Source organism: Mesoplodon bidens (assembly GCF_964165515.1).
Source record: "Mesoplodon bidens genome assembly, chromosome: 7".
Taxonomy (NCBI): domain Eukaryota; kingdom Metazoa; phylum Chordata; class Mammalia; order Artiodactyla; family Ziphiidae; genus Mesoplodon; species Mesoplodon bidens.
In genome coordinates, this window is record NC_138164.1 from 15311445 (window position 1) to 15335195 (window position 23751).

Sequence of the window (23751 nt, forward strand, 5' to 3'; positions counted from 1 at the left end):
ACAGTGGTTGTACCGGGTGAGTTGAGTTTTGTAAGAGGAAGGAATTTTACTGAAGAATTCCCCTGCCTCGCTTTCGACTTGGTTACAGTTGCTTCGATACTGTAGCTATTCCTGCCTTTGGGGCCTCAAGGGCTAAAGTGGGACAGTGCTAATATTTCTGGTGATGAGGAAATACTTTGTTTTAAAGGAGGCTGAGTGATTGCCGAACTGGGACAGAGGTCACACTAGGGGTCACATTAGCGGTTCCGGGGGGATCGAGGGCGGGTTTGGGTCAGGCATAAGCACCCCCAGACTCGGGCAACGCTGCGGCGGTTTGGTACCTGCTGGCACACTGGCGGTGCCCACTGTCTCCTCCCCGAAGGGGGGCACCCGGGAGCCGACACCCGAGGAACCAGGCCCACGCGGGAAGGTCGAGCTCGCCAGTGAGGTCACGGTTGCCATGGCTCTGGGCAGTGACGCGCGTCGGCACGTGACGAGCGGTTGCCATGGCGCCAGGCCCCGGCGGCGCGGGCGCTCCGCCTCCCGGAGTGACGTCCCCCGGCTCCCCCCCACCTCTTTTCCCGCCCCTCTGCCCCCTCCCCCCCTCCCCCCCGCCGGCTCCCCGCGGCCCCGGAGGTTTCACTGCACAACAAGATGGCGGCGGCGGCGGCGAGTGGAGCTGGCGGGGCTGCCGGGGCCGGAGCGGGGGGAGCCGGGCCGGCGGGCCGCCTGCTGCCTCCGCCCGCCTCGGGGCCCCCGGCCGCCCCCGCTGCTGTGTCCCCGGCGGCTGGCCCGCCGCGTCCCTCAGCCCCGGCCTCCCGCGGGCCGGTGCCTGCCCGCATCGGCTACTACGAGATCGACCGCACCATCGGCAAGGGCAACTTCGCTGTGGTCAAGCGGGCCACGCACCTCGTCACCAAGGCCAAGGTAGTGGCGCGGTGGGACCGGGCGGCGGCGGGGCTGCGCGGCCCGGGACCGTCCGAGTGCGGAGGGCACAGGAGAGCCCCGCGACACCGAGGCTGAGGGGTCGGCGCGGGGAGCGGGGCTCGGGAGAGCGTTGGGGACCGGGGAAACGGGTAGGGGGCTGTCGGGCGAGAGTGCGGAGAGGGCAAGCAGAAGGTGGGGGACACCGGGGGACCCGGGAGAGGGTAACTGCACGGCAGAGGGGACGCAGGGGTCCACTCAGCGCGGGGACCTGGGGAACTAGGGAGCCGGGGATGGGGAGGGGGCTCCCTGGGCTGTGCGGAGGGTCGTAGAAGAGATGATTGGAAAGAAGAGGTTTGGAACTCTCCCGGAGCCAGGAGGCAGTAAGCTAAGAAGCCTCTGGAACCAGCAGTTAGGAAATCCTAAGGGAATGAGGGCAGGGGAATAGGAAATGTGGACCAGGAGGATGGGGGAAAACGAGGGTGAAACCGGCAGCCCGCAGATGTGGGGTTCTGAGGGGAACGAGGATAGCTGGGGCACGTACCAGGGGTATGTGGTGGGTACAGCGTACTGGGAGGTATGAGGGACCTGGTACCTTTTGACAGAGGCACCAATCAGCATTTGATCGTCCAAGACTGATAGATGGTGGGAATGAGAGTCTGAGGACAGACAGGATTATTGGAGGAGGCGATGAAAAAAATGGGGAAATATGGAGGAAATAAAGCACTTTATTTTTCTGCAGGAAGGGGGTCAGGGAACAGAGGCCCAAGGGGGGCCCAGGTTTGTGGTGGCCCTAGGTACTCAGGGGTTAAACAGTTTGGGAGAGCTGGATTGCTGGTTGTATTTAGTTGTTGGAGGGTCCAGAACTGTGGGCCTTATAGAGCCCAGGGTGGGCTGTCAGTGGTGAGGGGAAAGCCTGGTGACTGAGGAGGTGTGTGAGGAACCCAGACACTCATGGGGCCCTTTGGTTCCCAAGGGATTTGTGGAGCTGTGGTGGTGAAATTGGGCAAGGTCAATTAGGAAGCCATATCCATGTACATTTAACATTTTATATAGAAAATTCATTTTTGGAGGAAATACGGTTAGCTCTTTCCTGTGGTCTTCTTCATTGGGAGTATTGGAATCGAAGCCACGAGGAGGAATTGTTTGATTTTGACAGGACTCACAAGCCCATTTGTACTCCGGTTTTCTTTCTTTGCTCCGTCTCTCACTTGAATGAATACTTTAGATGTAGTCATTCATTATATTTAAAGCTGCAATTTGTGTTTCCCTCACCCTGACTAATGAAGAACTGTTACAGCTGCTGCTGCTTCCTACCAAAGCCGCGTCAATTCCCGTCACCTCCTCAGCCTAGCCTCTGGTTCTTGTCGCCTACCTTGTTTCTGCTCTTATGGCAGTCCCTTGCTTTCAGAAGGCAGTGACTTACCTCTGCCTTGTCTCCTGCTCACTTATGACCTCAAGTCCCTTTTTCCCTCCTTTCTGTCAGACTGTAAGGGGCCCTTCTTAGCAGGGTGGCTTTGGGGGGTGGCTGTGGAAAATTGATTGGTCAGTTTCACTTCCTCTGGGGGGCCCCCTTCAGCCTTTCTGTCAGTGTCTTTCAGAGGGCCTCAAGTCTGCAGGTCTGAGCTGAATGAGATCCCAAAGTCCCAGGTTTCCTGGTGCTCCCCTCAGGCCCCTGGCGGGGAGTGGACTGAACCAAGACTCTGGTGCATCTCTGCCCCCCTGAGTGTTTCCAGTTGTGTTTACTGTTAGCCAAACCAAATTTATGTTTACAAACAGCTCTAGTTGTTGGAGCCTTGTTCCTTGTTTTGGTATTTCCTTTCTCCGCGGCCTCCCCCTCCCACCTAAGTAATCACGTTGAGCTCCTGTGATTATTTTGCTCTGACCTCTGGGGGACAGACTCCATGAACTTAACTGGTTGCCTGGTTTATGGTATCTCTGATTTAAAGAATTTTGTATCTTACAGCCCTTGGATACATCAAAATATTGATTAAAAAAATCTGTGACAGAGAGGGTTGAATGTTTTTGTAAATGTAATTGCAAACAGTTGATTCTTGGCTTTATATATAATAGAGACATTTCTATCTTCAGTAGTCAGCAAAGCCAGTGGCTAATTATGGCCGGTCTCCCCGCTTTCTAATTTTCCAGTGTGTGTGTGTGTGTGTGTGTGTGTGTGTGTGTGTCTAAGTTTTTCTCAAAGTCCTTGGTATCCTTTAGGACTGCAGCATTTTAAACATCAGCTTGTTTATAAATGGGTGTCACTGTTTATGTTGGTTTTTCTTTGATCATTTGTGGTGTGCAGTTACGCAATTCCTATGTATGGAAATATTCAAAATCTTGAATGAGGCTGAAATGGCTTGGACAATGCGTTGCATGTGTGACGGGACCACACCAGCACTCATTTGTGTTTCTGTAGCGGTGTGCAATTTCCTAGTTACAGTTATAGGCACCCTGTGTTTCTCTGCTTAAATTACTCTGACGACATGAGTGAAGCGTAATTCACAAGGAGCTGTCATGTGCTCTGAGTAAATGATGAACATATTTTGGCCTGCTTCATGCTTATCTGAATCCACTTTGGAAAGGTTTCTCAAATGCTGACAGCTCAGATGTGTCTAAGAACTGTTGACATACAGTATGATGGCCTATTGAGGCCATGGTTTGGTTATATAATGGCAAGGAAGGTGCCTGGGTATTGGCAGTGGCAGAAGCTGCTGTTCCGTTACTCAGGTAGATAGATTTTTCTCCCATGCACTGCAGTGTTTATCTTACTTCTTCAGTCAGGTCACTTGGAACCAAAGAGAGCTAGCTATTTTTTTCCCCCATCTCTTTTCAGAATGTATCATTTTTTTGTTTTGTTTTTTGGAGGTATGTGATTTTTTTTCTTTCTCCTTTTTCTCCCTGTAGGCCACTGAATGGTCTAGGTTTTTCCTATAACCGTATATAACCATCAGACTTAGGTAATTCAGATGATATTTGTGTTGTCTGAAAGAGGTTATGTAATAGGTGTTTTCTGAACATCAGAGAAATACTTATGGTCAGCTTTTCTTACACACACTACCTATTCCATGGACTGAGAGGCTAAAGTAAACTTTATTTATTGACTAAGCTACTGTGCTCGGTCCAACAATAAGTGGTAAAGCTGGCCCTTTCCCAAATTCTGTTAACTGTCAAACCTCCTAGATCAGGACTCTGGGATGAATAAAATCAGTAGAGAAAGGGAAATATTTTCCTATTTGGTTGTTGGTGACTTTTGCAGCACGGCATTCATGAGCTCAGACTTGATATTGGCAGCACTGCAGTGCTTAGAGCGTCACTGCAGAACAGTTAACGGGAGAGAATATTCATCTGTGACATACTTTGGTCAGCAGCTCACCCTGGCTGTCTTTGTCCTCCCTTCTTTGAGTTCCCTTTTCTGGAGAAGCCTTGGTCTGAGATTCTCTGGCCCTATTCTTTTGGTAGGACACTATAACATATTAAAGAGATTAAAAAAAAGAAAAGATTTTCTCTTCTCAATTGCCTATTTGGTTGCCTGTACCTAATTATACTTTCAGTGGTTGGATGAATGGGAACGAAGAGTAGATATATTTTGTATGCATTTAAAAAAAGAGCATACATGACTATAAAAGCCATTGGTCAAGTACTTTAAAAATGTATTTTAACAAATATATTGATATATCACCTGCCTGTTTATTGGTTTGTGGTAAGAGCTTGAGCTTTGGATGAGACTGCCTGGGTTTGGATCTTCTGCTACTTCATAGCTGGGTAATTTAACCTGTCTGTGCTTGGATTTCCTCATCTATGAAATGAGATAACAATAGTACTTACTTTACAAGTTTGGGTGTTTTGAAGATTATATAAGATAATATATGTGAAACTCTTAGAACAAGTGTACCTGGCACATAGTAGGTATATAGTAAATGTTATCACCATCTTTTTTTAAAAAATATTTATTTATTTATCTGGCTGTGCTGGGTCTTAGTTGCAGCACTCGGAATCTTTGTTGCTGTGTGCAAGATCTTTGTTGCGGCACGTGGGATTTTTAGTTGTGGCATGCAAACGCTTAGTTGCAGCATGTGGGATCTAGTTCCCTGACCAGGGATCGAACCCGGGCCCCCTGCATTGTGAGCACGGAGGCTTAGCCACTAGACCACCAGGGAATTCCCTATAACCATCTTCTTCATCATCATCATCAGATGCAATAGTAACAAAAATGAGTAAGACATAGTCCCCTTTGTTTGCTTTTCACCACTTCGGAACAGTTCATGAGTGCCATTTGTTTAGTGTAGGCAGATGTCATCCTGATGATGTGCTGCTTGCAGGTTAAAAAAGTAGTTTGCTATTATTTCACGTGCCTCTTTGAGAGAGTGGATTTAATTCCTGTGGACTATGGGCTAATTTCATGCAGTTGACATTTAAAAATATAGTTTTCCATTAAACTTTTTAAATAGTTATGAGACTTGTCTAATGAAAACTGTGACTAACGCTGGCTTTTATTTGGGCTGCCTTGAATATTCAGGGTGTTTGTGTAGCTATGCTTTGTCAGACTGGTGACAGAACAGAGTTTGTTTGAGTGCAGTCTTTCCTCCAGAGATTCCCTTAAATTTCATGGAGAACATGAAGAAATATTCTTACAAGCTTAAGGAGACACTTGCACTTGGGTGCAGGGTGTGCTACTTAGAGGGCCAAGGTCAGGGTTCTTAACTTTAGATATTACACAGAGAAAACATTGTGCTCCCTGACCCCTTTCCAAATACTGACGAGCCATGACACATCTGTGTGCTGTGTGGTTTAGTGCAAACTCATTTCCACGAGGAGAACAACTCAAAGTGGGCCAATAGTATTATTTTCACTTCTAAGGATAATGCTTGTGCTCGTTAGAAGGCTGAAAACAAGATTCATTAGTAAATAGAAAAGAGAATTATGTCAAAAAGAAATTGAAAGCAAGATTTATATTAGTTACATTTGAGGAGGATAGTTCCATCCCTAGATAATCTAGAAATGACTGTTGAAAGCCAACTAACTTCATTTTGAGATAGGTTTGTTGAAACTTTGTGAAGAGCTAAGACTGATTTGGACTCGTTTTTCCAGAGTCAAAATACCAGTATTCCACTTTCAGCATCAAAACTGTTTATTTTAACATTCTGACTTCGGTGCCAGCTCCCTAGAAAGTCATAGATCTGGCTCAAGCCAGAGGTGCCCAGACTAGTTATTTCTGTGCCAGAAGTGCTGTTTTCATTTTCCAAGCATCAATCTGGCTAATGTTTTCTAGTTTCTGGCATAAAAGAGAACAAAATGGATGCTCTGGAAGGAAAAAGAAATGTGCTCTTCTTACCAGAGCCTTTGTAAGTCTAAAAAACACCTAAAACTTCTCTGCACAGAGATGGAACCTTTCCCTTGTCCATTCGTTCATTCAGTGTATATTTACTGAATGCAGATTTTGTGTCAGGTTCTACTCTGGCTCTAGAGTACCCCAAAAACAAAAGAGAAAAAAAGCTCTTGCCTTCTTGGAACTTATTTTCCGATGGGAGGAGACAGGCAAGAAACATGTAAACAAATAATTTTATATAGTGACAAATACTATGAAGAAAATAAAAGGGCTAGAGAGTGTCTGGGGCAGGGTGCTGGAAGGCCTTTCCAGGGTGGTGATATTTGAGCTGACAACTGAATGATGAGAAAGAGCCAGCTTGGGAAGATTCAGAAGATGGACTATTCAGTGCAGAAGGAATGACACGTGCAGCAGCCTTGGGGTAGAAATGAAGTTGGTTTGTCCAAAGATTAAACCCAAGGTCAGGGTGCCTAGAGCTTAGTGAACAAGAGAAGGGATGGTAAGGAATGGGATCAGAAAGTTAGACAGGGGCCAGATCATATGGGTCTTATAGGCCATTTTATGGAATTGGGTATGAAACAGGGGACTGACCTCAGAAGATATCAAAGCAGAGCACTGACATTATCTGATTTATGTTTTTAAAAACTCACTTTGGGGGACTTCCCTGGTGGCGCAGTGGTTAAGAATCTGCCTGCCAATGCAGGGGACACAGGTTCAATCCCTGGTTCAGGAAGATCCCACGTGCCGCGGAGCAACTAAGCCCGTGCGCCACGACTACTGACTGAGCCTGCGCTCTAGAGCCCACGTGCCACAATTACTGAGACCACATGCCACAACTACTGAAGCCCGTGTGCCTAGAGCCTGTGCTCCACAACAAAGAGAAGCCCCCGCTTGCCGCAACTAGAGAAAGCCAGTGGACAGCAACAAAGACCCAACACAGAATGATTGAATGAATGGATAAATAAATAAATTTATTAAAAAAAAAGATCTCAGAGATGTTCTATTCCAACTCTTTCTCTTCTAGAGTCTAGAAAGATGGACTTAACGGAATCTCAGGCTTTTAGGAGCCATAAAAGTAGTTTAGACCAATTATCTGTTAGACTCACAGCTCTCTGCTGTATCTCTCCCACCCCCCATTTGCCCAGAATCCTATAGCTAATTAGTGGGAGAGGTAGAAATAGAATCCAGGTATCCTACTCCTAGTTAACTCCACCCTGACTCCTCCAATCGTAGAAAGCATTGCCCTTGCCCTCTGAATACTTACTCTTTCATTAGAGAAACAAGATACACCTACTAATTAAAGTCTAAGATTATTTATCCTCTCTATTAAAACAAACTCCAAAGATGAGAAGTCATGATGAGAGGAAAATTTTCCAAGTAAGGGATATACCAACACTGTATTTAACCTGTCCTTTGGCATTGTGTCACTCTATCACCCCTGTCACTTACCTGCAGTCCTCCATGGGTACACTGCTTTGCCTTTCGGTCTCCTACTCAAATGCCCCTTGGTGCTCCCTTGACATGACTGAGGTGTCAAAAAAAGCCTTTCAGAATGCAAAGGAAGTAAAAAGAGAAAGAAACACAGAAAAAGCAATGATCATAAACACAGTCTGCCTTATATAGTTTGCTTTTGCCACTATATCTAGCTCACACTCAGGGAACATGAGTAATTATACTTTTGCTCTGTTGGGTTGGTCTGGTCTGTCTTTGAAGGTACATTTCTTAGACGGACTCCTTATTTACCAGAACAATACCAGTTTCCAGGGGATGGTGCCATCTTATAACTCATTAAGAGAACTGGTCACCAAGATACGTACCTTGATGATGCAGGTGAGGGCCAAGGGAACCATTTATCTAGGGCTCCTCTTATGTGGTTCTAGTTTCTGATCTAAGAGCTTGGCCTGTTCCCCAGGTGAATGACCTCACCCATCAGGTGAATCCCTACCTCCTTTATAATAGTAGCTTGGTCCCTTCTGGCATAATAGTATAGTCATGCTGTCTTGTGGATGACTGATAACATCCAGAGGATGAAAATTATATACATTCTCATGGACTTTTGTCCATGGGAATGTGTGTAATGGCCTTGGTGATGTCTTTGAGAAGCCCTCAACAGTCTTGAATGAATTAGCTTGAGAAGGTTTCTTCTGGATCTGTTCAGAGTAAAATTCCATCAGCTAAGGACAAAACTGTTGGATGAGCCGTGGTGAAGTTATGCTAGAACATACTTCTGTTCAGGAGGTGTGTGATCCACTGTAGACCAGGTGTCTCTGGACACACTGGTAAGTATTTCTTCTCAGAATTTAGCTTGTCAGAGAGTTAGGAATCAGATTGTAAATACTCAGTCTCATTTCCCAGAAACTGAAAAGGAAGGAGATGCAAACCCATTGCCTGTTTAAGCTCCTCTGTGGAGGCTGGGCTCCCTCACCCAGTACCAAAACTGGGTACTTTTGGCCAGTTATCTTAAACTATATTTAGGTATTGATTAGGAATTTCTGAGAAATCCTCAAATTTCTGCCTAGTTTCAGCTCCAGCCCATGCTTACCAGCAGTAGGCTTTACTTCTCTTTGCTCCCTCCAGAAGAATTGAATGTGAAATTTTAGGTTAACTAACCACATTTCTTGAGACTGAATTTTTTGGAGAAGAAATTTTTCATTCATTCATTCCAGCCAGCCAGCCAATAAGCTTTTGAAAAATTGTTTATCAAAAACTAGGAATGAATGATATATGGCACAAAATTCAAAAAGTGCAAACTCGTATATAGAGAAATTGTCTGCCTGCCACCCCAGTGCCTCAGACACACAGTTTTTTAGTCTTGTTTCCCCAGTATTTATTAAGGGCGTCTCTGGATCAGTCCAAATGCTAGGTGCTTTTTGTTTTCTGGCAGTGTTTTGACATGCTTGAAATTTCTAAAAATCATTTTACTTAAAAAGAAAAAGAAGGGGCTTCCCTGGTGGCGCAGTGGTTGAGAGTCCGCCTGCCGATGCAGGGGACGCGGGTTCGTGCCCCGGTCCGGGAAGATCCCACATGCCGCGGAGCGGCTGGGCCCGTGAGCCACGGCCGCTGAGCCTGCGTGTCCGGAGCCTGTGCTCCGCAACGGGAGAGGCCACAGCAGTGAGAGGCCCGCGTACCTCAAAAAAAAAAAAAAAAAAAAAAAAAAAAGAAGAAAATACCTAACTTTTAAAGCTTGTTAGGAGGCACAGGGTGATAATTTAATGTCAGCTCCATGCAGGAAGGGATTTTAAGCTATTGTTTGCTGCTGTATTCCCAGTGCCTACTACAATGCCTGTAAATACTCATTTAGTGAATGAATGTAAGGATTAAAAAAAAAAAGGGTGCTTCCTTGGTGGCGCAGTGGTTAAGAATCCGCCTGTCAATGCAGGGGACACGGGTTCGAGCCCTGGTCCGGGAAGATCCCACATGCCGCGGCACAACTAAGCCTGTGTGCCACAACTACTGAGCCCACGTGCCACAACTACTGAAGCCCGCGTGCCTAGAGCCCGTGCTCCGCAACAAGAGAAGCCACCGCGATGAGAAGCCCGTGCACTGCAATGGAGAGTAGCGAGTAGCCCCCGTTCGCCGCAACTAGAGAAAGCCCGCGCCCAGCAACGAAGACCCAACACAGCCAAAAATAAATAAATAAAATAAATAAATTTATTTAAAAAAAAATGGGAGCTGAGTTTGCTTTTTATACTCAATGCATCTTAGAATTTTATTATTGAAATTTTCTATCTCCAGTTAAGATGTTAAAGAAAAATAATGTTCTACCTTTTTTTCACAAATCTCTAGGTAAGGATATTTCACAGCCTTTCTGGGCAAGTTACTTTTCGCATATCTCAAACTTTCATTATTAAGAAGTTCAGTATAATTTAAAGTAAATCTTGCAATTTAAATTCAAGTCCCTTATTTTAAGGAGAAGGTTCTTACACATACAGGCTCCCAATGGGTTACTTACTTGAGAAGGTCCCATGGGTACAGTCAGTACAGTCAGCCAGTGCCTTGTTTTCCCTCTTCTGTCCAGGAGCCTCTTCTTTGCAGACCCACTAAGCTGTCTTGAGCTGCTGGTACTTCCTGAAATAACTTCACACTCTTTGTTGGAGTTACCACTTGTTCTTTTCTTTATACTAAGTGATCTGATTAAAACAACTACTGTTTTTCTGTCACTGGTCCTTAATTTCAGTGGGTTACTTTTATTGGTCCTTACCTTAAATGGATTCATTCAAATAGTATTTTTTCTGTCACCTGTAGGCAAAAAGTAATGGCTACTGATACTAGAAGACAAGAGGATAAGTGTTATTCTTGTCAGGGTGGGCAAAGGGTTAAGTTAAAGGAGCAATTGAATGCTCGCAGCCGGGACCTGATAGAGGAGGAATACAAGAAGTCTTGAGCATAAACTCTCTTCAACCCAGTTGCTTATTATTACTGGCTCACTTCTACCACCTTGCCCTATTTTTTTCTGATTATAATTGGGAAAACTCAGAAAATTATAAAGAAGCAGAAGGAAAAAAAATCACCCATAATCCTGCCCCCGAGAGGCAACAGTTATTAATATTGTAAAATACATAATTGAGATCATATTGATATACTATTTTATTTCTTCCCCTCTTATCATTATAAGCATTTTCTCATCATTTGAAACTATTTGTAAACATCAATTTTAATGGATGTGTACTTTGCTGTTGTATGACTGCCATTATTTTTTTAACCTTTTTCATAATTTAAGGTTCTTCCCAGTTTTTCACTGTTAGAAATTTGCTGTGATGACCATTTTTGTGCATGAATCTTTGAAGCATTTCTGATTTTTTCCCAGGATAGACTGTTGGATGTGAAATTATTGGGTCAGAGGGTATACATGTTTTTAAGATATCTGATTCATATATTGGCACATTGCTTTCCAGAAAGGTTGTGCCAGGGTTTAGCCTCCCAGAAGTGAATGAAGTCTTCTTTTTTTATTTTGTCTCCGCTTCTGCCCTCCTTGGTTTGGGAGTGTAGGGCGTTTAAGTCCCTGCTGCACCTCTAAACCTAGGGCAGTAGGTATGGGACCCATTAAAGAGGGCTGGAGCAGCTGCCTAATCCTTCCTTCCCTGAACCAAACCTGGACGAGGAATGAAAAGAGTTAAGTGTGACTCTAACCTTTTCAGTTGTTTTTTATGAATCATCATTCTCTCCTGGTCTTTCACAAAGAGACATAAACTTAAATTGGACAAGTTGCTGAAGGAGAGAAGAAAGGTTAATGAGAAAGACTCTGATTACTTGAATCTTTGATTTTTAAATAACTATCCTTCGGTAAACCTGAGTAAGAATTTCAGAGATTGATGAAGTTTGTGAATTACTCCTCTCTTTTTTTAATGGCAAAAAGATGGTGCGGAGATTGTAAAGGAAATAATTATGTGAATAAATGTGGTGATACACCAGTCCTATTATGTTTGTACTTACTTTACACACTGTACTTTATGTGTTATTTAAGAGGTTTTAAGGGTAATTGGGTCATGTGGAATATTGTTCTTAGAATGTTTGGGGTTACCACTGCTGTATTTTAGGCGTCTGACAATATGCTCTTTTCTTTTGTCTCCAATAGAAGGCCTTTTATACAGTCAGTTTGGGTTATGATTTGCTTAGTTAATTAGGGGAAAGAAATGAACGAAGCAGGGAAATCAGAAATAATGATGCATATATACTTTTAATATTTTATTTTAATTTAAAATGTGAATATGCATTAATCCACTAATCTTTTTCAAAAAGTGTTTATTATGGAAAATTTCAAACATAAGCAAAATTAAAAAGAATGACATAATGAACCCCCATCGACCTATCACTCAGCGTAAGCAGTTATTACCTCATGGCCAATCTTTCACCCATATCACTTCCAGCTTCTCTTTTCTCCCTAGTTTATTTTGAAGCAATTCCCAGAATCTTATTTCATCTATGAATATTTTGGCATGTATCTCTGTATAGGCCAGGATTATTTCTCAAAAAACATAACCACAGTACCATTATCCTACCTAAAACAACAATAATTCTTTAATGTCATTAAGTATCAAATTAGTGTTATATACATATATATATATTTTCTTTTTTTAACCACTTGTTTGTTTGAATCAGGGTCTAAATAAAGTCCATACATTATAATTGATTGATGTCCCTTAAGTTTTGTATTAAAAAATTGTTTTACTCTATAGATTTCCCCTCCTATTCTTTTTCTTTGCAGTTTGTCTAAGAAACACATTCGCTAATCTTAGATGTAGACCTTTCTCTGTATATTGATGTCCTGATTGAAGTTCTTCATCATGTTTGTGTTAAACATACCCATAGTTCATCATCTATGAGTCCAGTTTTGCTTTTTTTTTTTTTTTTTTTTTTTTTTTTTGCGGTACGCGGGCCTCTCACTGTTGCGGCCTCTCCCGTGGCGGAGCACAGGCTCCGGACGCACAGGCTCAGCGGCCGTGGCTCACGGGCCCAGCTGCTCCGCGACATGTGGGATCCTCCCGGACCGGGGCACGAACCCGTGTCCCCTGCATTGGCAGGCGGACTCCCAACCACTGCGCCACCAGGGAAGCCCCAGTTTTGCTTTTTTAAAGCAGAGTAGGAATTTAAAAGCATTTGTGAAGCAATATGAGTACAGAATCTCTCTTGAGTTCTTGATTCTCTCCCCCTAGTCTTTTACACTTGTCTCATCCACATCTAATTTGACTTTGCCAAGTCATTTTAAGCATTCAACTTAGTTTTCAAAGAAACATGTCTTTCTTTTCTCCCAGATTTCTCATCCGTTTACATAGATAATTAAACTGCATTACTATAATAACAAGAACAACTGGTATAAATAGGTTTGGGGATAACCAGTTAATTCTTGGTAAGCATGCAACTTAATGGATGGGAGCAGAAATATCCAGGAGTAGAGGGAGTGGCTATTCATTGGGGCCAGCTTGCATGCTGGGGCCCCAGTTGTTTTACAGAGGAAAGGGGAAGCATCAGTTATTTCGGCAGGTTGCTTGAGAGGTGGTGGGTTAAGAGAACTTCTACGTTAATTTTCTAATTATAAGTAAGCCAAATTGTTAGCAATTTGAGGACAAGATATTTTATAGAGTTTTTTATTTACAGTGTATACTTCAGCGTAGTATTTTTGTCCACTTGTGTTAGAGTTTGCATGAACTGGACTGAATTTGACAATAGGCCAGTGATGTTAAAAATTTGGTTGAGGAAACAGCCAAAACTTTGTAGTTTGAAAGGTTTATGTCTGTTCACTGCCAGTGTAGTGTTCCCTGGAACAAGTTGACATTTTCACGTAGTAAGTTGTTTTCTGTTCCTGGCAAAAGAAATCTTGGTCCGTGTACCACAAGGAACAGGACTGTTGTTACTGTGGAAGGCAGGAGAAGAGCTGTGTGTTTCTTATTAGGATTAGCTGGGCACCTGCAGGATTTCTTACTTCTTTCTTCCTGCTTCCTGCCTGCTGTTGTCCTTTCCTTCTGTCAAAATGTTCTAGTGTTGCATAAGCAGTGTTCTGACAATAGATGAGGTTTTTTTGGTAGCTCATTTTTTTAAACCCTCAAAATAATGTTTTTAGTGATTGTATGTTCTTGGCTTACTTTCCATTTCTACATCAACAGTGATATTGTTATTCTAGTCAAATGGGGCAGTTGTCTTCCAGCAGTGATCTTTGTGTCCAAGTCAGCTGCAGAGATACCATGTTCATTTTTTATTCCTAAATATCTTATATGTGTATAGTAATTCTGGGAGCTAATTCAGTTTTGAGATGATACTTTCGGGTCTCGGTACAGGATTTCACAGTCCTCGAGAATAAAACTTGTTTGAAGCATTGTTAGCCATTGGCCTCTGACACATGCAGAAGAGTGGCCGGTGATTTCAGCCTCATCTCATTTTCCTTCTTCCTTTTCAGCCAGCAGCTGCATCCCGTGCCCTGCTCTGATTGAGCTCTTAGTAAAAGGGGTACTGTTTTACTAAGTCACAGCCTCTTCTATCAATGGTTTTTAGATTTTTAGGCCAAGAATCAATTTTGGAGTCACATTAAAATTTGAAAACAACATTTCAGTTGTGTTACCTAAATTTCTCTTCCTTTCCTTATGCTAGTAGCAGTGTTTTCTGCTTTTCCAGGCTTTGGGGGAACCTTTTTGGCCCATCAGAGCAGCTCGAGGCAGTCTAAGTGATGCACTGAGCATTGCTGTGGGAGTCAGGGCACGTGTTTCACGTCTCAGTTTTTACTAGCCTGGCAGCTTTCTTTGGGCAGGTCACTTAACCCCATAGGGCTTCCAGTTTCTTTCTTTTTTAAAAAAATATTTATTTATTTATTTATTTATTTTTGGGCTGCACTGGGTCTTTGTTGCTGCACGCGGGCTGTCTCTAGTTGTGGCGAGCGGGGGCTACTCTTCGTTGCGGTGTGTGGGCTTCTCAGTGCAGGGGCTTCTCTTGTGGAGCACGGGCTCTAGAGTGCAGGCTCAGTAGTTGTGGCACAGGGGCTTAGGTGGTCCGCGGCATGTGGGATCTTCCCAGACAAGGGCTTGAACTGGTGTCCCCTGCATTGGCAGGTGGATTCTTAACCACTGCGCCACCAGGGAAGTCCCTTCCAGTTTCTTTTTAATGTATATATTTTTTCAACAGCTGTATTGGGATATAATTCCCATACCGTACAATTCACCCAATTCAGTGTTTTTAGTATATTCACAGAGTTGTGCAACCATCACCACAATCCTTTTTTTTTTTCCTTTTTTGGTTGTGCTGCGCGTTTTGCGGGATCTTAGTTCCCTGACCAGGGATTGAACCTGGGCCCCAGCAGTGAAAGCGCAGAGTCCTAACCACTGGACCGCCAGGGAGTTCCCCACCACAGTCCATTTTATTTTTTATTTTAAAAAATATTTATTTATTTATTTATTTGGCTTGATGGGTCTCAGTTGCAGTATGCGGGCATCTCTCTTCTTGTGGCGCTCGGGCTCCAGAGCACGTGGGCTCAGTAGTTGTGGCACGTGGGCTCTCTAGTTGTAGTGCACGGGCTCTAGAGCATGCGGGCTCAGTAGTTGCAGTGCTCGGGCTTAGTTGCCCTGAAGTATGTGGGATCTTAGTTCCCTGACCAGGGATCCAACCCATGTCCCCTACATTGGAAGGTGATTCGCAACCACTGGACCACCAGGGGAGTCCCCACAATCCATTTTATTTTATTTTATTTTTATTTATTTATTTTTAAAATTTATTTATTTATTTTTGGCTGCGTTGGGTCTTCACTGCTGTGCGCGGGCTTTCTCTAGTTGCGGCGAGCAGGGCCTACTCTTCGTTGTGGTGTGCGGAATTCTCATTGCGGTGGCTTCCACTGTCACGGAGCACAGGCTCTAGGCACGCGGGCTTCAGTAGCACACGGGCTCAGTAGTTGTGGCTCGCAGGCTCTAGAGCGCAGGCTCAGTAGTTGTGGCGCATGGGCTTAGTTGCTCTGCGGCATGTGGGATCTTCCCAGACCAGGGCTCGAACCAGTGTCCCCTGCATTGGCAGGCGGATTCTTAACCACTGCGCCACCAAGGAAGTCCCCCACAATCCACTTTAGAATGTTTTTATTCCTCTTAAAAGACGTGACCCATTAGCAGTCACTGTCCATTTCCTCAACCTCCCTCCTGCAGCCCTAATCAATCACTAATCAGTCTCTATAGATTTGCCCATTCTGGACATTTCATATAAATGGAGTCATACAACATATTGCCTTTCGTGTCTGGCTTCTTTCACTTAGCATAATGTCTTCAAGGTTCATCTATGTTGTAGCATATGTCAGAATTTCCTTCCTTTTTATGGCTGAATAATATTCCATTGTATGGCTATATTGCATTTTGTATATTCATTCATGAAATAGTGGACATTTGCATTAGTCCCACTTTTGGCTACTATGAACAATGCTGTTGTGAACATTTGTGTACAATTTTTTTTTTTAAATTACGCTATTTTATTTATTTATTTGGCCGCACTGAGCGGCACGTAGGATCTCAGTTCCCTGACCCAGGGACGGAACCCGTGCCCTGTGCGTTGGAAGCGTGGAGTCTTAACCACTGGACTGCCAGGGAATTCCCCTCGTGTACACAGTTTTGTGTGGACGTATGTTTCAATTTTTCTTGGGCATATACCCAGGAGTGGAATTTCTGCATCATAAACATTCCATATTTAACTTTTTGAGGAACTGCCAAACTGTTTTCCAAAATGGCTGCACCATTTTCCATTCCCACCAGTAATGTATGAGGGTTCCAGTTTTTCCACATGCTTACCAAAACTTATTTTCTTTCTTTTTGATTTAGCCATCCAAGTGAATGTGAAGTGGTAGTTCATTGTGGTTTTGATTTGCATTTCTCTTATGACTCATGGTGTTGAGTATCTTTTCTATGCTAAGGGACCATTTGTAGATCTTTGGAGAAGTGTCTATTTAGATTCTTTGCCCATTTTTTTTAGTTAGGTTGTCTTTTTATTGTTGAGTTGTAAGAATTCTTTATATATTCTGGATATAAGTCCTTTATCAGATATATGACATACAAATATTTTCGCCTATTTTGTAGGTCGTCTTTTCACTTTTGTGATGGTTTTATTTGCAGCACAAAGGTTTTAAATTTTGATGCTCTAGTTTCCGTATTTATAAAGTTATTCTAACTCTGAAATTATATGTTCTCTTGAAATATTTTCCTCTGTACTCATTTTGTACCTTTCTCTCACTTTGGGATAGATCTCCCTTTTCCTGGACATTTTATAGCCGCAAAGTCTCTTTAAAAACATCTATCTGTGTATCTATCTGATACATGTGTCTTATAAAATAATCAAACTCTACAAAATAAATAACATCAAAAGTGAAAGTTCCTTTTCCTTGTGAAATTCTTTCTCTTAGGATATACTCTGTTAACTTTCACATATAACATAATAGCAGTGTTAATTATATTTATCATGTTGTACCATTACATCCGTAGTACTTAATTGTCTTATAACTGGAAATTTGTAGCTTTGACTCCTTTCGTCCAGTTCCTCCTCCCCCTCCCCCTGTCTCTGGTAACCACAAATCTGATCTCTTTTTCTGTGAGTTTGTTTGTTTGTTTTTGAAGTACAATTGACCTACAATACTGTGTTAGTTCTCCTTACACAGCATAGGGGCTCATTATTTCTGTACATTTCAAAATGATCACCATGATAAGTCTAGTTACGATCTGTCACCATACAAAGATATTACATAATTATTGACAGTATTCCCCTCACTGTGCATTTCATACTCGCGACTCATTTATTTTGCAACAGGAAGTTTGTACCTCTTAATCTCTCTCACCTATTTCTCTTCTTGCCCTACCCACCCTCCTCTCTGGCAACCACCTGTTTTTTCTCTGTATCTATGACTCTGTTTCTCTTTTGTTATGTTTATTCATTTGTTTTATTTTTTAAGATTCCACATGTAAGTGAAATCATACAGTATTTGTCTTTGTCTGTCTGACTTATTTCACTTGGCATAATGCCCTCTAGGTCCATCCATGTTGTCATAAATGGCAGGATTTCATTCTTTTCTATGGCTGAGTAATAATATTCCATTGTGTGTATGTGTGTGTGTATATATATATGCCACGTCTTTATCCATTCATCTGTTGATGGGCACTTAGATTGCTTCCGTATCTTGGCTATTGTAAATAATGCTGCAGTGAACACAGGGGTGCGTATACCTTTTCTAATTAGTGGCTTTGTTTTCTTTGGATAAATACCCAGGAATGGAATTGCTGGATCATATGGTAGCTCTCTTTTTAATTTTTTGAGGCATCTCCATACTGTTTTCCATAGTGGCTGCACAAGTTTACATTCCCATCAACAGTGCACGAAGGTTCCCTTTTCCCCACATCCTCGCCAACACTTGTTATTTGTGTGTTTTTGACCTGCCATTCTGACAGGTGTGAAGTGATATCTCACTGTGGTTTTGATTTTCATTTCCCTGATGATAAGTGATGTTGAGCATCTTTTCATCTGACTGTTGGCCATCTGTATGTCTTCTTTGGAAAAATGTCTATTCAGATCCTCTGCCCATTTTTTTTTTTTGCGGTACGCGGCCCTCTCACTGTTGTGGCCTCTCCCGTTGCGGAGCACAGGCTCTGGACATGCAGGCTTAGCGGCCATGGCTCACGGGCCTAGCTGCTCCGCGGCATGTGGGATCTTCCCGGACCGGGGCACGAACCCGTGTCCCCTGCATCGGCAGGAGGACTCTCAACCACTGCGCCACCAGGGAAGCCCCTCTGCCCATTTTTTAATTGGGTTGTTTGTTTTCTTTATGTTGAGTTGTTTGAATTCTTTGTATATTTTGCATATTAACCAAATATTAATTGGGTATATCATTTGCAAATATCTTCTCCCAATTCAGTAGGTGACTTTTTCATTTTGTTGATGGTTTCCTTCACTGTGCAAAAGCTTTTTAGTTTGATGTAGTCTCCTTTATTTATTTATTTTTGCTTCCTTGCCTGAAGAGACATATTCAAAAATATTACTAAGATCAATGTCAAAGAATGTACTGCCAATGTTTTCTTCGCTATTTGGTTTTTTTTTTTTTTTTTTTTTTTTTTTTTGCTGTACGTGGGCCTCTCACTGTTGTGGCCTCTCCCGTTGCGGAGCACAGGCTCCGGACGCGCAGGCTCAACGGCCATGGCTCACGGGCCCAACCGCTCCGCGGCATGTGGGATCTTCCCAGACCGGGGCACGAACCCGTGTCCCCTGCATCGGCAGGCGGACTCTCAACCACTGCGCCACCAGGGAAGCCCCGCTATTTGGTTTTTTGTTTTTTAAATTGGAGTATAATTGATTTAATGTTGTGTTAGTTTCAGGTGTATAACAAAGTGATTCAGTAGTATATATGTATATCTTCTTTTCCATTATAGGTTATTATAAGGTATTGAATATAGTTCCCTGCGCTATACAGGTCTGTGTTGTTTATTTACACATAGTGGTTTTGCTACTCATTTTTTATTTTAATAATATATTTCCACATTCTATCACATCAATACATTTTGCTCTAGTCTCCATCTTTGTAATGCTGCAGAGTATTCCATTTTATGGATATACTATAATTTATTTAAGTAGTGCCCTATTGATAGGTTTAGGGTTGTTTCTGGCTTTTTTTTTTTTTTTTGGCGGTACGCGGGCCTCCCACTGTTGTGGCCTCTCCCGTCGCGGAGCACAGGCTCCGGACGCGCAGGCTCAGCGGCCATGGCTCACGGGCCCAGCCACTCCACGGCATGTGGGACCCTCCCGGACCGGGGCACGAACCCGCGTCCCCTGCATCGGCAGGCGGACTCTCAACCACTGCGCCACCAGGGAAGCCCTGTTTCTGGCTTTTATTTTTTTATTTCAAATTATATGTCACTTAACAGTTTCTGCACATTTATATTTGTATGCTTGTACTAGTTTTCTATTAGCTTTTGCACTGTTTATTATTCAAAAGACTTATAAATCTCAGATTTAATTTAATTTTTAAAAGTACACGTGTTTGGGGGACTTCCCTGGTGGTCCAGTGGTTAAGACTCTGCGCTCCCAATGCAGGGGGCCCGGGTTCAACCCCTGGTCAAGGAACTAGATCCCACATGCCGCAACTAAAGATCCTGCGTGCCGCAACGAAGATCTTCTGCAGCCAAATAAATAAACAGATTAAAAAAAAAGGCTTCTTTGGTGGTGCGGTGGTTAAGCATCCGCCTGCCAATACAGGGGACATGGGTTCGATCCCTGGACCAGGAAGATCCCACATGCCACAGAACAACTAAGCCCATGCGCCACAACTATTGAGCCTGTGCTCTAGAGCTCTAAAAAAAAAAAAAAAAAATACAAGTGTTTTATTAGGTCCAACCTAGAGTAAACCTCCCAAAAGTTATGTGTTCTTTTCCATTATGATATATACAATGTTATAAACTAAATTCTTCTTTTTCTCAGTAATTTACTAGAATAATTCACTAGAGCTGGAATGCCTGAGTCAAAGTATGAGTGCTTAGAATTTTATAAATGTTGCTCAGTTGCCCTCCAAGAAAGGCCGAGCTAATTCACTCGGCTGGGGGTGTATGACAGTGCTCCTCTGCTCTCTTTAAACGTGGGCAACCAGCCACCTCTTTAGGGAGTCAGTCTGACAGGTGAGAAAACGTCATCTCGGTTTGTAGTTATTTATTAGTGAATTTGACTATCATTTAATTGGTCTATTGGCTATTCGTATTTTTTCTTGGAATTATCTGTGTCCTGTCTATTTTTCTTTTGGGCTTTTTGGCTTTTTCTCATTAATGTGCATAGCTTTTTGAATATTAGGGGAATTAGTTACCTATTCAAATATTATAGATATGTTTCTGTGTTTGTCTCGACAGCGTATGTGTGTGTGTATTTTTTTTTTTTTTACTATAAAATCTAAACATTTTCATGTAGTCAGCTTTTTTTGTTTTTTACTTTAAGGTTTCTCAGTTTTCTTCCTCATCTTATAAAACTATGTACCCATGTTTTCTTCAAGTATTTTTATGGTTTTGTTTTTAAAATTAGATCTTTGTTTCATGTCGAATGCATTTTGGTTTAAACCAGGTGAGAAGGGAATCAGTTGTGGAATTTATTGGACCTGTTGGTTTACATTCATTTTTGTGGTTATTAATGGCTTTTTTCTTCCCCTTGACTGGAAGCTCCTTGAGGGCAATGGATTGTGCAGTTTTTCCCTTGTTGTTATTTTCAGTATCTAGCACAGTGCTTGCCGGTAATAGGCCCTCCATTTATTGAGTGAATGAATCTGTCTTTTTCCTCAGATGTCTAGTTTGTTGTCTGTGTCCCAACACAATATTATTAAATAATCCATCTTTTCCCTCTTGATTTAAAAAGCTACTTTGTCTACAGAATCTCCAGATACTTGGGTACATTTCTGAACTCTTTTAATACATTGATTGTGCTGTTTTTACTTGCTTCGATACTGTACAGCTTTAATTATTTATAGCTTTATAGTACTTAAAGTATATTTGGAAAGCCAGCCTCAAATGTTCTTAAATATAATACCAGTTTGGGAAGCACTGTAATCTCCTTTAGTAAAACTCCTTGCTCTCCCTTAGAAAACATTCATTTAACTTATGAAACATTTAATGCATTCTGAGAGCCTGCAAAGTAGAAATGATCTGGGAGTGTTACTTGTTGAAGAGCTTTTCTAGGATATGACATATGTCATTCTGGCTTGACATCCTAAGTGTCTTAAAAAAAAAAAAACACCTCTCATTTTAAAATCTTGGGTACCTCTAGAAAACATAACATTTTCCTCACAATCTTTTAATGCAGAATACAGAGACAGAGAAGGTAGGTGGCAGAAAAGGCATCAAGAAATTGCACTGGCACCCAGCTGAAGTCAAAGCCCATAGTGAAACAGATACTACTTAAAAGTGCTATACAGAATTCAGTTTAGTGACCTTGATTTTTCACCTGTGCTTGACTTGTTTACCTCCTGTGGCATGCAGTAAATCGATTCAGATATGACTTGGGCAAAGCCCAGGTAACATTGCTAAATAATCACTTCCTTTTCTTTAGCCTTCTTTTCTCTGTTAAATATTAGAAATTCTTACAGTCTGAAATTAGCATTCTCTTGGGATTTTCTGTCATGTCTGTCTCATGCAGGAGCCAACTTTAGGGTCTTGTGAGTATTAAAGAAGTTTAAAGCAGAGAAACTTGATGTTTGGGGAACAGAGCTAATGGAACAGGGCATACCTATTGTGATAAGATCCTTGCTTTCCTTTCAGTTGGAACATTATTCTAGAGTGCGTCAATGAAACTCTTAATTCTAAATAACTGTAATTTACAAGTATATTTTCAGATGAGTACCTGTTTTGTTAAAAAAAATGGTTTTGTCATACTCTCTCAGACTTTTTCTTAATAAGCCTAACCATCGACTTTAGTAGAATTTTTTTTTTAATTTTTAAATTTTTTTATTAGTTTCTGCTTTATAACAAAGTGAATCAGTCAAACATATACATCTGTTCCCACATCCCTTCCCTCATGCATCTCCCTCCCTCCCACCCTCCCCATAGTAGAATTAAAATAGAAAAATACTCAAAAAGGTTTGTTTACGGTCCTTAGTCTGCACCATGGAATTAAGTATCACTGAAAATAACCCTGGAATAAAGTGTTTTTGTGTGGCAGGACTAGTTGACGTAACGTGATTCTTTCTTTTGCGAGTTTTCTGTTGGTGGAAAGTGGGCTTACTTTTTCTTTTAGTTGTATTCCTCATTTTTCTCAATGCTAGTCTTAACTGAGAGATTTTTAGGCAGTTAACTGTCCCAGCACACCAATAAGCACCTTGTTAATAGATGTTATCTCATGTTGATCAGTTACTCCTGAGATTTAACTGTGCTTGCAAAACACCTGTCTGTATTTGAGCTTTGCTAGGTGGTTGGCTTTTGTGTTTGACTGAAGATTTGCTCCGGAGAAAGCAAATAGCTGTTGGAAAAAGAGAGAAGGGAAAAGGAGTCAGCACATTTCTATATGCTTTCACTGAAGAGATTTCCTAATTAGAACGCTTTTGGAGGCTTGACCTTTTTGCGCTAAAGTAACCCAGCATTTCATTATGTATTGCATTGAGGTTTTGGAGCGCTGTGCCAGAAAAGTGAAAACCAAGGTTGAATATGAAAGGAATTCAGAGGATGGAGCTCATAATCAACAGAGTGCTGCTTCATAGGCTAGGTCCAAAAATACCCTGCTTGTCATAGGACAGCAAGAATGGAGGTAGCACTTGCTGCTGTTTTGAGCAGTGTTTTAGCTCCTGTGATATCATTCCAGCATGACTAAAGTCATGTTTAAGGCAATGTTGTTTACAATTTAGGTTTGGGAGGATGTTGCCTCCATACATTTTATTTATCGCCCTGGAAGAGTTATTTTGCAAGGTTTGGAAGGAGTGTTTTTCTGCCAGATTAGAGGAAATTAACATAATCTACTCTTCTCTGAGTAGGGGGATAGTCTGCAGTAGAGTCATCTAACCAAAGAGACTCATATTACTGATTTGCTTGGACCTGTGGTGAACCTTGAGTAATTAAGAGGAAGAACTCAGTTTTTGGTTCAGAAAAGTTAGGATTGAAATGATCCTTGACCAGGCTGGAAGGTGGAAAATGTTATGGTTCAGAGGGCCTTTCTAAGACTTGCAGTAGATCCCTTAAAACAATAAGTTTTAAGAGTTTATAAATAGGGTTGAGTGTGGAAATGCATAGCACATGGATACATAATTAGCAAGTCAGGAAGTTTGACTAGAAGGAATAAATTAACTCTGGTCACTTGATGGAATGAGATCATGGAAGGGAACATAGTTTGTTTTAGGTGGTGGTAATTTTGATGTTGAGGCTGGCCCAGGAAATGAATTGTCAGATATGCTGTCGTCCTCATTAATGGTTCATTTTATTTCTCAGGTTTATAGGTGTATGAAGAGATGATTTTCCTACCCCATCTAGGGGCTAGGGTTTCAAAAATTTAAAAGCTACAAAAGAGTGAAATACAGAGAAAAGTTTTCTGTCTGCACCTACCCCATGGCGATCAGATCCCCCTCCTAT

General features: G+C 42.2%; 1 protein-coding gene across 4 annotated transcripts in view; it reads left to right on the plus strand.

The window, feature by feature from the left end:
* Nucleotides 1-572: 572 nt before the first annotated feature.
* SIK3 (SIK family kinase 3) overlaps nt 573-23751 on the plus strand; it is a 247560-nt gene continuing 224381 nt past the window's right edge. For 2 of the 4 annotated variants that reach the window (XM_081239455.1, XM_081239457.1), the window contains exon 1: nt 573-906. In XM_081239455.1, coding sequence (XP_081095581.1) covers nt 634-906 — 273 coding nt within the window. In that variant the 5' untranslated portion in view covers nt 573-633. The remainder of the gene's footprint in view (nt 907-23751) is intronic. The other 2 variants (XM_081239454.1, XM_081239456.1) reach the window with 1 other exon arrangement.